This window comes from Pinus tabuliformis, chromosome 7 (assembly GCF_031772625.1).
Source record: "Pinus tabuliformis cultivar Carrire ecotype Pingquan chromosome 7, CPIR1, whole genome shotgun sequence".
NCBI lineage: Eukaryota > Viridiplantae > Streptophyta > Pinopsida > Pinales > Pinaceae > Pinus > Pinus tabuliformis.
This window is the reverse complement of record NC_142293.1, coordinates 1805657446-1805670838: the sequence shown is the minus strand read 5'-3', so window position 1 is coordinate 1805670838 and position 13393 is coordinate 1805657446. Positions and strand designations below refer to the sequence as shown.

At 36.5% G+C, this 13393-nt stretch overlaps 1 protein-coding gene across 1 annotated transcript; it reads left to right on the top strand.

The window, feature by feature from the left end:
• The first annotated feature begins 7464 nt into the window (after positions 1–7464).
• LOC149255580 ((R)-linalool synthase 1, chloroplastic-like) lies at positions 7465–13189 on the top strand. The gene is made up of 10 exons (XM_089457253.1): positions 7465–7804; positions 7904–8106; positions 10629–10741; positions 10845–11053; positions 11148–11242; positions 11512–11610; positions 11716–11931; positions 12043–12181; positions 12281–12529; positions 12652–13189. The coding sequence occupies exons 1-10, from the start codon at positions 7583–7585 to the stop codon at positions 12949–12951; spliced, it is 1845 nt and encodes a 614-aa protein (XP_089313379.1). The 5' UTR covers positions 7465–7582; the 3' UTR covers positions 12952–13189.
• Positions 13190–13393: the final 204 nt, after the last annotated feature.

The following is a 13393-nucleotide window of genomic DNA, read 5'->3' as shown; positions in this document are numbered from 1 at the left end:
GGTGCAGGCATTAAGACTGCCCCAGGGTTATTCCATGGAGACTGGGCCATTGTTGAACTGCTAATAGAGGAAAGTGCAGAAGATGATCCCTGTGGCTGGGAGGATGAGGATACTACGATTGTAGATGATTGAAGAGGGGTTGTGGGGGTTCCAGTGGACGGATGGACGATGATCTGGAGTGGTGGAGTGGATGGTTGACTTCACGGTGAAGAAGTTGAGATGGACGATGTTGATGAAAGAGTCTCGCTGTCAGACTCTTTGGGTGATTTCCTCGCTCTTTTCCTGGTGGGGAGAGGTAATTCGGTTGGCTGAACGCCAAACTTTTCACTCTTTAGCCTGGTTAGGGGATGAGCAGGATTGTAATGCGAAGTCACGTTGCCTTGAGATTTATCAGACCTTTGAGGAGAAATGGAAAATCGCTGAAGTTTGTGAATCAGAGATTCGACTTCAGGAAGTTCAACGGTAGATTGTTCTGAAATGTCAGGGTGGGTAGCAGCGGTTGATACTCGAGCGACTTCTAACTCTGGATTTAAGTGTAATGGAGAAGTCGGGGGAGATGGTGAAGGCGATTTACTCTTAGAATGGTATTCAGATTTGGATTTACTTGCCATTCATAGTTCAGGCCCTCCTTCTAGCGCCAAATATGTTGAAGCCCCAAAAATCGGGTCGACAACAAGGGGGATACCTGCCCGGTCCAGACCTTGGTTGGTAGCTCCTTATCTGTTTGGTATAGCGGGTCCGACTGGGGATAATGGGACCAGTTTCCCAATCTATGAGTGTGTGTGTGTAGAATTCGATGTTGCTGATCTAACAATTCCTATTTAAGATGTTCTAATTCTAATTTTAATCTAATTCTATGCTATTGTAATCTAATAAACAGCACATCTAAATCTATACTAACCTGGGATGTAATTTTTCTATTATGCGATCTAAAGAGATTTCGAATAACAACTGGTAATAAAGATCATTCAGCGATTATAAGAAAGGAAATGAATAAAGATGAACCACTTCGCATAAAAAGTTAGACGAAACAGTTGTGAAAAACATATCGCATAATGAGCTATTCATACATTAAGCATAAATAAATAGCCATCACCGTACAAAAGTGTCAAATGATAACTCAGGCATTCATGCAATAATACATAAACAACTAAAAATTGTATATCATTTTAACATATAAGCAGAAATGGTCAAGAGATAAAAGTACCATTTATGACTAGTCCTACTCATAAGCTTCAAGCAACAATGATTTATCTCTCCTTGCTCTAACATCCACTAAGAGTACTGAAGTGCAACATCAGTAGCAGATATCAAATGCAAACATCAACAAATCTTGATCCATTCATTCACCAAAACCTCCTCTGAGGGTGCAAAAGTGCATGTTCTGAGGACAAGTTTTTGATAAATTTATGGAGCCTTCTCTAAATGCATGAGAAGGATTTAAATACTACTAACTAAATAACTTAATTACACAGATTCAGGATACGGTTTAAATGACCGCCCTTTTCTAAGAAAAACTATTTCTAAAAATTAAATCTAATATCTAACTATTTATGCATTTGCTCCTTAATATTGCAAGCATTCAGTATTTTGCCTGGGTAGAGTCGGCTGATTGTCTTCCGCTTTTGGTTGAGCTAAGCAAACAGAAATGGTAAGAGCTGGCGTCACCTTCTCGGCAAGATCGATGATATACTCGGGAGTCATCCTCTGACTATGTGGATTTACTGCGTATGTCCAGTAATAATCCAAGTTCAACTTGGTTAACCCTTGAATTGCTTCCGCCTTTTTCTCTAGCTTTTGGTTTCCAGTTTGTTCTTTACCATTGCTTTCTTGCATTTTTCGGGCTTACAAATGACTGAGCAGTTAGAGGCTTTGCTTTTTGAGAAATTTTCTCAGCCTAGCGCGCGCTAATCGCGCATCGAAAACTGCCTCCGTTCTTTGATCCAGGCTCTTCTGATGTGTTTTTCGCTTTTAACGCCTTTTTCTTCACTGGGTATAAAGCTTCAAACTTTGCAAAAATAATGCTTTCGTGAGCTCTTGACCTTGAGTCATTAAACTGCCTATTGATATCAGCATCATTCAATACTCATTCAACCATGGCTATAAATGAAAGGTTTGTAATGGATGGCTCAGCAGCTTTCTGTGATTCTGCGGCTCTGTTGCATGCGGTATCTGTTTATGAGGGCGTCTTTTCTCTGTCTTTGAACATTGGAGCATTACCCCTTTTCCTCATAGCTTCCTGCATGTTGCTTTGGGCAACTTCTGTTTTTCGTTCCTGCAGTTCACAAGTGAGGAAAGAGTAATGACAATAAAAACCGACAGGAAAGCCTTAAACTCTACGGATGTACAAAAACATGCCACCTGACGTGAACTGACTCTTCAAAAAACACAAAACCATTTTTCATTGACAACTGTCGTATAATTCATTAATTATCATTAAAGCACATATCCAGTTCTTGGTTTATGGAAAACTTTTCTTGAATATTGAGCTAGGAAAATTTGCAATGGAATGTTTCTGTGATCTGTATCGCAGTATCGCATTTCGTTGTTATCGCATTTCACTGTTATCGCATTACCGCAATTTCATCGTGTTGTGCTATCGCAAGGTTGCTTGATCGCGCTATCGCAAGGTCGCGGATCGCATTATCGCAATATCGCGGGTCGCAGTATTGTTATAATCGTTATGTGTCTTTCCTACAATTTTGCGATATGCGATATCGCATATCGGCGATTTTTTAAGGTTTTCCAATGTGAGTGCTTATTAATGCATGCGATGCGATGGGGTTCGCGTTGCAATATCGTAGTTTATCATTTTTAATCATAAGGAAATGTCCTATCCTTCTTTGCCCAATGCGATGTTTCTTTAAGGAGTAAAATACATGAGCCTTAATTGATTTTTTTAATTTTTTACTAAGGGTCCCCACTTACCTAGTGTTATTGCTAATACTAAATAAGGAGGGGGGTTGTTGGTGGCCACAACAAGACCATAAACTTCCTAAGCTAGCTTTAAATTCCGTCCAAAACCACCTAAGGCTCAAACGAGGTTGGTATAATGACACCAAGGCTTGGTTAAACCGTTGGGAGATTGACGAGAATGTTTCATTGCAAAACGTTAATAACATTAAAAATATTGTTACTTCGAAGTTCAAAGAAAAGGTGTGGTTTGAGATAGATTTAGCAGCTCTGGACAAGTTCTTACAATATGATGAGTTGAGACCAGATTCTGTAGTGAGGAAAGCACTTGCCGGATCCCAGTATACCATCGAAAATCATCAAGCCATACTCAGCTGGGATCCAGAATCTTCATTGACAAAGCCAACATTGAAGGGAATAAATCTGCACATTAAAACTGGAGAAAAGGTAGCAATTTGTGGCTTGGTGGGATCAGGGAAATCTGCTCTGCTATATACAATTCTTGGAGAAATCCCAAAAACTTGAGATGTAAGTTGAACATTAACTACTCTTCTTGAGCAAAAGTAACCATTTCATAGTTCAACAAGATTGTAGATGCAACTTTTTTGCTTTCTATATACATAAATTCTTCCATGAACTTTTTGATTGGACTACGTGCAGGTTGAAGTATATGGCAATGTTGCCTACGTGGCACAAACAACTTGGATTCAGAGTGGTATTGTCAGAGATAACATACTCTACGGGAAACCAAAATACAAAATTCAATACAAAAAGGCAATAAAAGCTTGTGCATTAGACAAGGATATAGAGAGTCTTGCTCATGGAGATATGACGGAGATTGGGGAGAGAGATTGAATATGAGTGGAGGACAAAAATAGAGGATTCAGTTGGCTAGAGCAATATAACGATGCTGACATTTATCTATTGGATGATTCCTTCAGTGCAGTCGATGCTCATACAGTTTCAACTCTATCAAATAAGGAGGAGACATTACATAAGAGAGACTCCAAGACTTGCTAATAATGCTTGTCATAGTATGAAAAATCTGGTTTACCTCTGTATCAGATCTGTAAATATCTTAGAATGAGATCCAGACATATTAATGTGAAAATTTCTATGTATATAAAATATAAAAGATTTGAGTTTTGGGTTATCAAAGCTATAGATTGAGAACTACATGGATTGCTTGATAGGATGGCTGGTTCGATTTGTATATCAGGATTGCTAGCTTCTTTGTAGTGGTAGTGTGAGATCAATTCGGAATTGCTCTCGTTTCATACTTCAAGAGGGAAATGAATTTCCCAATGATGGTGGTGATGAAGGAACCCAGCAAAAGCACAAAGAATAGCATAGTTGATTGAATAAAAAAATCAATTTTTAAATACAAATAACACACCCTACAAAGTGATGTCTTCTTGAATATTGATCAATATGAATGATTTTCCTTTCACAGTTCTTGTGCTTTGATTCTTTATGAATAGGAATTGATTCATTCAACTAAAATTGGTATTGTTGATTTTGATGGTACTTCTATTCTCCAGCTTGATGATTGGGTGGTGTGCCGAATTTACAAGAAAAATGGTCATTCTCAGAGAGTATAAGGGGTAGCACGAGATGAATCACCAAGTGCAGATGAAGTGATGGCTTCTTTGCCTGATATTGATAAGCAAAACAAACTGCAACTGCCCAAAATTGCCTCTTTCAGTGGGTTGTTGGAGAGTGACGATCCTTTCATAGATGGTTTTTTAAACGATGGAGCCATGAATGGCAATGGAAACAGAAGCAGACTACCTCAAGTCCAATCCTCCAACCTCTCTCACAACACTTTCAGCAATAACAATGACAACAATAGCGATTGCCGATATGAAGTTGTCCCAAAACAAGAAGAATTAGCAATGGATAATGATGGCGAATTCAATTCTCTCAAGAGGACCCTCTCCTTAGCATATGGGCACGATGAAACCAACCTTGCAAAGAGATTCAACAACATGCAGAACAACTACAGCTACAACGTCAACAATAATGTTTCAACCTTGCTTAATTCAATGCAGCCCAATCAAACTTCCCAACAGCAGAATTTCCTAAGCGCAGTGAATGATAGTCAACAGAATTTCAGACTTCCCTACATTCAGAACATGCATAGGACCACCTAAGCAAACAGAAAAAAATAAAAATAAAAATAAATAAAAATAAAAATAAATTCAACATCTGCAAATTCACTGACGTTTGACACACAGACAATATATTTAGGATAGTGATTTGATCTTTATCGAGTTTAAATGTCATAAAAACAATGCATGAAACAACTAAATTCCCCCATTTCACAATTAGTATAACAACACATGCATGAACACCATAACATTAGAAAACTAGCACTCCATGAATTGGGCAATGGAATGAAAACATACAGGCCAGTCTTCATCCCTCCTGATCCTATTGACATGCACTGGAACACCCCCGTTTGCTGGCTACAATTCTTTAGGGCATTCAAACTTCTAGATACTTTGCAGAGAAACAATTCAATGCCTATAAAAAAAATTGCAGTGTCGTATGAAAATCAGATTATGCTTGTTTAAAATGACATAATATGCAGCGTTCATCATAAAAATAAAAATGCTAGCACATACTACTTCACATAGCATTACCATTTAGAATAACCATAATTGTCCAAAAGACATAACTGGCACAAATGCCGCTTGAATGAAAATAACGCTGAAGCACAATTCCCATTCTAAAATCTAATTTCTGCATCCCTGTAATAAAAGTGGCATCATATAGAATGCTTCAAGATAGGTCTGCAATTAGCTAAGTAATTGGACTGTTGAGAGGCCATGATGGATGAAAGTTGTATATATTATTATTCTCCAAGGACCACGGAGCTAACTGAAATCCATTTTTATATGATTTGTGACACAGGCAGAGTTAGTCAATATTACCATACTCGCTAAAAATAGAGTTTCAGATAACAATGTGATATGGTTTAAGGTCTTCATATCACACCAGTGTTTGAATTGAACATTGAGGCTTATGATAAATACAACAAACTGTATCTTCGCACATTGTTTGATTTCTCCACTGGATTTGGTTATGCAAGGATCATAAAAACAATGTATGAAACAACTAAATTCCCCCATTTCACAATTAGTATAACAACACATGCATGAACACCATAACCTTAGAAAAACTAGCACGCCAATACAGATCTCCTTCAACTGCATAATTTTATGATAAGTAATTGTGTCCTTACATTCGAGCTCCATATCTTCAACTACTAATATTGCTCTTCCACATGAGGTCCAAAGGAAATCTGTGTTCATTTGGTTCCAAAGTTGGAAGAGCTTCAAAATCATTGTCTAAAAGCTATATCTTTTGTTTTAATCTTCTCCTTCTCCTTTGTTTTGTTGGGCAGTACCAATGGAGATATGAGCAAGAGATGTCTCTGTGTACGATGTTGCCATGGAATATAATAGGCATAGGAACAATGTGGGCTGGAGGACAATACAGAGCTCCTTCATGAGCCCAAGCATTTGTTTTCACCTCCTTATCAACCACCTGTAGCTTCTCTGCGTCATAAGGAATAGATCTTGGCAGGGATTCAGTTCATCACAATGTGACATGGTTTAAGGTCTTCATGTTTTTAGGCAAATACATTAGAATGTTGTTTGAAAAGATTAACATACCTCTCCTTAAAATTTTGTATATCGATATGGATACCTAGTTGTTGTTCGCGTGAATTCATTTGTTTAACTTCACCTTCAACTAGGCAATCTTTAAGGTATCTAAACAAGTTCAATGGATATGTATGACTACTTTTATTCAATTTCATAGCCACTTTAACCCTCGAATAGGGTTTTCGGCATGGTTTCCTCAATTCAAAATCATTATCATCGACCCTTGCTTTCAAAAAAGCCCATTCACATTTCAATATTCTTCCATGCACTATGCCTTACGGCGTTTCCTTTGCAACATTAGGTGCAAATGCTAGTTATGTTATAATTTAAATTTTTTTGTTTTTTAATGTGATAAATTGAAAATTTATTACAGGACAAGGAAATACGCATAAGAGTTGCTTGGAAAGTTATGGGAATTCTGATTGTATTTAGAGAAAATTTGGCAAGGATTTTGTAAATCTAAGTTATAGTTGTTAAATTTCAAAATTTTAAGTGTCTTTGATATTTTTAATGGTGTTGAATCCATTTCTTCCAATCCATTTCCACCATCAAAAACAGATTCAAACACTGTTTTTACAAGATTTTTTGAAAATTTTTTACCGATCACTTTTAATGATGAAGGCACTTCCTCACATTTTAGATAAGAAATGTGAGAATACAAATACAATCTTCATCCGAGTGCAACGGAAATAGATTCGACCAACCATGTGAGGCCGAAGGAAATAAGAAGCGTGAGAATAGAAATACAATCTTCATCCGAGTGCGACAGAAAGAGATTCGACCAACGATGTGGCTTAGTCGTGAATCACACTTAAAAGTAAGAAAAAGCAAAAACGTGCGGAAAATGAAATACACGATTCCTCCAACGCAAAATGAAAGTAAGGTGTGGATGAGATATCCAATGAGTAGGATAAGAAGGTAAGGTGGATCTCGCAGAATTTCAGTTCATTATTTTGAGCGGCCTCACTTTTTGGTATATCATATCATATCGAATAGGAATGGCTCTGCTTTCTGTCGCACCGCTGGCTCCGAGATGGTGGGTGCACAAATCGTTGGTGAGTCCTAGTGAACTTAAGGGCGTCAGCAGAACGATCTCAACTTCGATCCGCATGTGTCGGACAATCTCTATAGCCGATGATGGTGTACAGAGACGCATAGCCAATCATCATTCCAACCTCTGGGACCATAATTTCATACAGTCCCTCTCAACGCCTTATGGGGTAATTTTCATCTTTGAAGTTTTTCTTTCGTGTATTCCTTCTTCACTCACAATTGAAATTCCTTTTATTTACATTACTGAATGTATATGGGTGGGTCAGGCAACTTCCTACCATGAACGTGCTCAGAAACTTCTTGGAGAAGTAAAAGAGATGATCAATTCAATCTCGGTTGAAGATGGGGAATTAATCACCCCCTTCAATGATCTCCTTATGCGCCTCTCTATAGTCGATAGCATTGAACGTTTGGGAATCGATAGGCATTTCAAAAGTGAAATAAAATCAGCTCTGGATTATGTTTACAGGTAAGTCATCGCAGCGTTATCATCATTATTTATTTATCCTTCATAAATTTCTGGCAGGTCATTTTTCCGGTATGTCAATTGTATATTTACTTTGTTGAAGGAATATTTTGATTTTCTATGCCATATTTTTTTCAGTATTTTCACCACCTCCTTATATATTTTTTCATTATGGTTTCCCTTCATATGTTTTTCTTTTCATCCATCTTTATATATATTTTTGCTGTAGTCTAACCATTGCTGTAGTGTAACCAGATTGTATTTAGCCTTGAAAATTTTGGTAATGTTTTGATAAATTTTTGTAGGGATTTTTGTAAATCCAAGTTATAGTTGTTAAACTTTAATATTTTGGGTGCACTAGAAGTTTTTGATAGTGCTGAATTTATTTCTACCTTCAAAAACATGATTTTTTTTTCAGCAAGAAAAAACAGTGTATTTATTTTGATATGTATAAACCAATAAATCTGTCCAAATATCATGTAACTCTTGGCATCTCCTCCATACAAAAACATATACATCTCCTCCATATAGTTCTTGTCCACATGATATGTAGACATATAACTCTATCTCATCATCATAAAACAGGAAATATAGTAAGGAAGAGGATCATTGTTCCCATATAAAAAATACACATATATACTTCATCAGCATTAACTATAAGGATCCTAATAAACAGTATAGTAACCAAAATTACAAAAAACCAAAAAGTAAAGCAGTCCATAATATCCAACATATACATAATGCCAAAATGTAAAATATATATCCTATCTAGGGATGGGAAAACTCCACATATCCATTGTACTGTTGTCCAGTTTTAACTTTATATGCATCCAGTCTATAGTGTCTATTAGTCTCTTTTTTCACAGCAAACCAGCATTCTGATTATATTCCCTTCTGATGTGTTGAATCTAGTAGTCACTATGAGAGCCCTATAAAAGCCCAATACTATTGAACCATCCCTAAAGATGCATTTGAGTGATATTGCTATTCCCCAATATATGTTTAATGATAGACTTTGAGCCACCAAATATGTGAATACTTGGAATGTCCAAAAAGTAATCCTAGGGCCTCCATTCTCCCTTCCGATGCCCGCCCACCGCAACTATTATAGTATAGGTTCCCACTCCCCGCCAGAATGTTATCCAAACCCATCCCATCTTTGGCGAACCCATCTCATCTTTCGTGCGCCATATAGGGAATATTCCATTCCATGTAGAGATTACTTGATTCCAATAGAATATAAACACTCCTTGTTCATTCCATGTAGAGATTACTTGATTCCAATAGAATGTAGTATATAAATCCTTCTGATGCAAGATTTGTTGAAATTTTTTTACCCAGATTCCAGCCAAAAAGATCATCTTGGCAATTCCTCAGCCTTAATAAACTTGTCCTATATTTTTTTTCTCTCCATTTATTTTCTTTTATATATACCCTTTCCATATCCTCATATATTTTTCCCATATTTCCACTTCCCACTTTCACACATTTTTTACAATATTTGCTTCACTGCAATCCTCATACTTATTCTCTTTTTTGTTTTTCAAAATAAAAAACGAACTTCGTTTTCATTAAAAGGAAAGTTTTCATTTACATAGCTTTTCTTCTAATATGTCCATCCCACAAAAATATGTCTCAAAACAGCTAGATACACTGCAGATCCTCGGCTAATCAGTAAGAAGACGAATCCTCATATTCATGCTTATTCATATATAAAAGATAATAATATCCTCAATTATTTCTGTTAACCGTAAACAAAGGTACCATGTCATGTTTTAGTTGCCTTACTTGAGTCCATACAAAAGGCTGCAAATATAAATATATTTCTATACTCTTCCCAAACAAATTTATTGATTTAATTTGAGCAGTTGATTTTATTGAACTTCTTTTTCCTTCCATATGAGGTTGACTCATTAATATTGTCCTTATCTTTATTAGGTAGTTTACCTGGACCCTTATTTGTTTGTTATGTTTTGATCACGACCCTTCTGGTTATCTTTTTAACTCCATTCAATACTTCTTGTAAATACATTCTCACATTATGAATATTCTTACAAGCACAAATAACTTTGACATGAAGTTGGAAATTCAGTCAGTGCCATGATCTGCATCTGTTATAACTTATCTTTTCCTCAACTGCAGCAAGTTGATCACTAATCTATGTGAGCATGACAAGGTAATCTGTGACTGAATCCAATTATTCTGAATTGGTTCCGTAACATTTCTATTGTTGTTTTTTTCTCAAACAGGTGAGGAATCAATGATCTTTAAGTGTATCCATAACCTTCTGCTTGACTTTCATTCATTTCTTTTTATTAGTTATGAATTCTTGCAGATCTCTATATAAATGTACATTGAATCCTTGCCAATACTTCAGAATTTTTTCTCTTCCTGTAAAAAATGTAATCCTAATTTAGAAATTCGAGGGCACATAAAATCTATCCTCGTTTCAATTTCGAGGAATCTGAAAAATTAGCTTTTAAAAGAAATATTGAAATCCTCTTACTGTTGACCATTTTCTATAGTTATTGGAACGAAAAAGGCATTGGGTGCGGAAGAAATAGTGTTGTTGCCGATCTCAACTCAACTGTCTTGGGGCTTCGAACTCTTCGACTACACGGATACCCGGTGTCTTCAGGTATACATAAAAACCTATTAATCCTTGAAGTTCTTTTATGATAGCTCTGAACTTCCATCTACTGGCAGACATTTATTGCTAATACATTATACGTTAAAATCAGATGTGTTAGAACACTTTAAAGAACAAAAAGGGCAGTTTGCATGTTCGGCCATTCAAACAGAGGGAGATATAAGAAGTGTTCTCAACTTATTTCGGGCTTCCCAAATTGCCTTTCCAGGAGAGAAAGTTATGGAAGAGGCAGAAATCTTCTCTACAATATATTTAAAAGAAGCCATACTAAAGCTTCCGGTCTGCGGTCTTTCACGAGAGGTGAGGGGGTCATACTATCATCATAACATGACATAACCTAATTTACACATATGTTGTGATCTGTATTTTACAATTTAAATTTTGTTGTTGGCAGATATCGTACGTTCTGGAAAATGGTTGGCATATAAATTTGCCAAGATTGGAAGCAAGGAACTACATCGACGTATTTGGACAGGACCCCATTTATTTGTAGGTCCATGATTTCATCGTGTAACAACATTTTTGATTCGCAAAGTTCCATGGATCCACTTATGTTGAGAGAAATCCAAAGCCTTATTAAATCTGGATGAAGATGGATATATGTTCTTTGATATATAAACAGATACAGTTAGGCCATTTGATGTTGTTTTGTCCATTAAGCCAAGGGACATTGTTGCTTTTCACAAAAAATCTGTGTTAACAATTTAGATTTCCTGTCAAATTTTCAATTAATGTTCGTTACATTTGTTTGTTTCCAGGACGCCAAATATGAAAACCGAAAAACTTTTAGAACTTGCAAAATTGGAGTTCAATATATTTCACTCTTTACAACAGCAAGAGCTAAAACTTCTCTCCAGGTGATGTGATGAATTATGTCATCGGATAATATCTGTTTAGCAGGCAAACTAGGATTTGAGTGGTCTACTGTAAAATAACCTGAAATCTATGAACTTTGTGTGTAGATGGTGGAAAGATTCGGGTTTCTCTCAATTGACGTTTGCTCGGCATCGTCACGTGGAATTCTACACTTTGGCATCTTGCTTTGCCACTCATCCTCAACATTCTGCATTTCGAATTGGCTTTGCCAAAATGTGTCATCTTGTCACGGTTCTCGACGATATCTATGACACCTTTGGAACCATGGACGAGCTCCAACTTTTCACAGCGGCAGTTAAGAGGTTGTACTGGCGATGACCAATTCAAATAATTTTAGAACAATGTAAGCTTCATCACTCCATTAATCTTTAGGAACTAATTTACTTGACCAAAATTTGTGTTTATATGATCAGATGGGATCCGTCCGCGACAGAGTGGCTTCCAGAATATATGAAAGGAGTGTATTTGGTGCTTTACGAAACCGTAAATGAAATGGCACGAGAGGCAGATAAGTCTCAAGGCCGAGACACGCTCAGCTATGCCCGAAAGGCTGTATGTACAATAATAAAGCATACATACACAACTATTTCTTTGTGAGAACGTAATGTGATTATTAGTTCATTTGCTTTGCTTGTGCTCTTGCCTGTGCAGTTGGAGGCTTATATTGATGCTTATATGAAAGAAGCGAAGTGGATTTTCAGTGGTTTTTTGCCAACATTTGAGGAGTACCTGGATAACGGGAAAGTTAGTTTCGGTTATCGCATTGGCACATTGCAACCCATTCTGACGTTGGGCATTCCCTTTCCTCATCACATCCTACAAGAAATAGACTTTCCTTCCAGGCTCAATGATGTGGCATGTTCCATTCTCCGACTAAAAGGCGACATTCACACTTACCAGGTATATCCTGTTAATGGAAGGAATTTTTCTTTGGATTGCATGATTGGTTAGTTTTTCTTTGCATTGCATGATTGGTTCTAATTTAGAGTTGGATAAACGACTTACTGGCATGGAAAGTGCAGGGTGAGAGGAGCCGTGGAGAAAAATCTTCGTGTATATCATGTTATATGGAAGAGAATCCCGAGTCAACAGAGGAAGATGCGATCAATCATATCAACTCCATGGTCAACAATTTACTCAAGGAACTAAATTGGGAGTATCTGAGACCTGATAGCAATGTTCCAGTCACTTCCAAGAAACATGCATTTGACATTCTGAGAGCTTTCTACCATCTCTACAAATACCGAGATGGCTTCAGCGTTACGAAGTATGAAATAAAGAATATGGTCATGACAACTGTCATTGAGCCTGTGCCTTTATAACTACAAATTTAATCTACATGTTATGCATGGCAATAAAGCCTCATCAGATGCTTGAAGCTCAAGAATGTAGGGTCTGGGTCCTCATCAGATGAGGAAGCTCAAGAATGTAGGGTAAGGGTAAACTTTTTAGTTATGTTGCTACGTTTGAAATATACATGTAATGATTTTAACATTATCGGATGGAGATACTATAAAATATTAGGTTTTAGAAGGGACTCATGTTAGTGTGAATAAAATCATTTGAACCTTATCTTTGTGAGTTATATAATGATGAGAATAAAAAATTTAGAAAAGTAATTCATATCTCAATTCTAAAAGGAAGATTGAGAAATTTTGAATATAAATGTATGAAGTTAAATGAAATTTGATTTGAGAGGCAATGATTTAACGAATTATTTTTACATTATTTATTATAATTTGTGCATTGTTTATTTGTTCACTA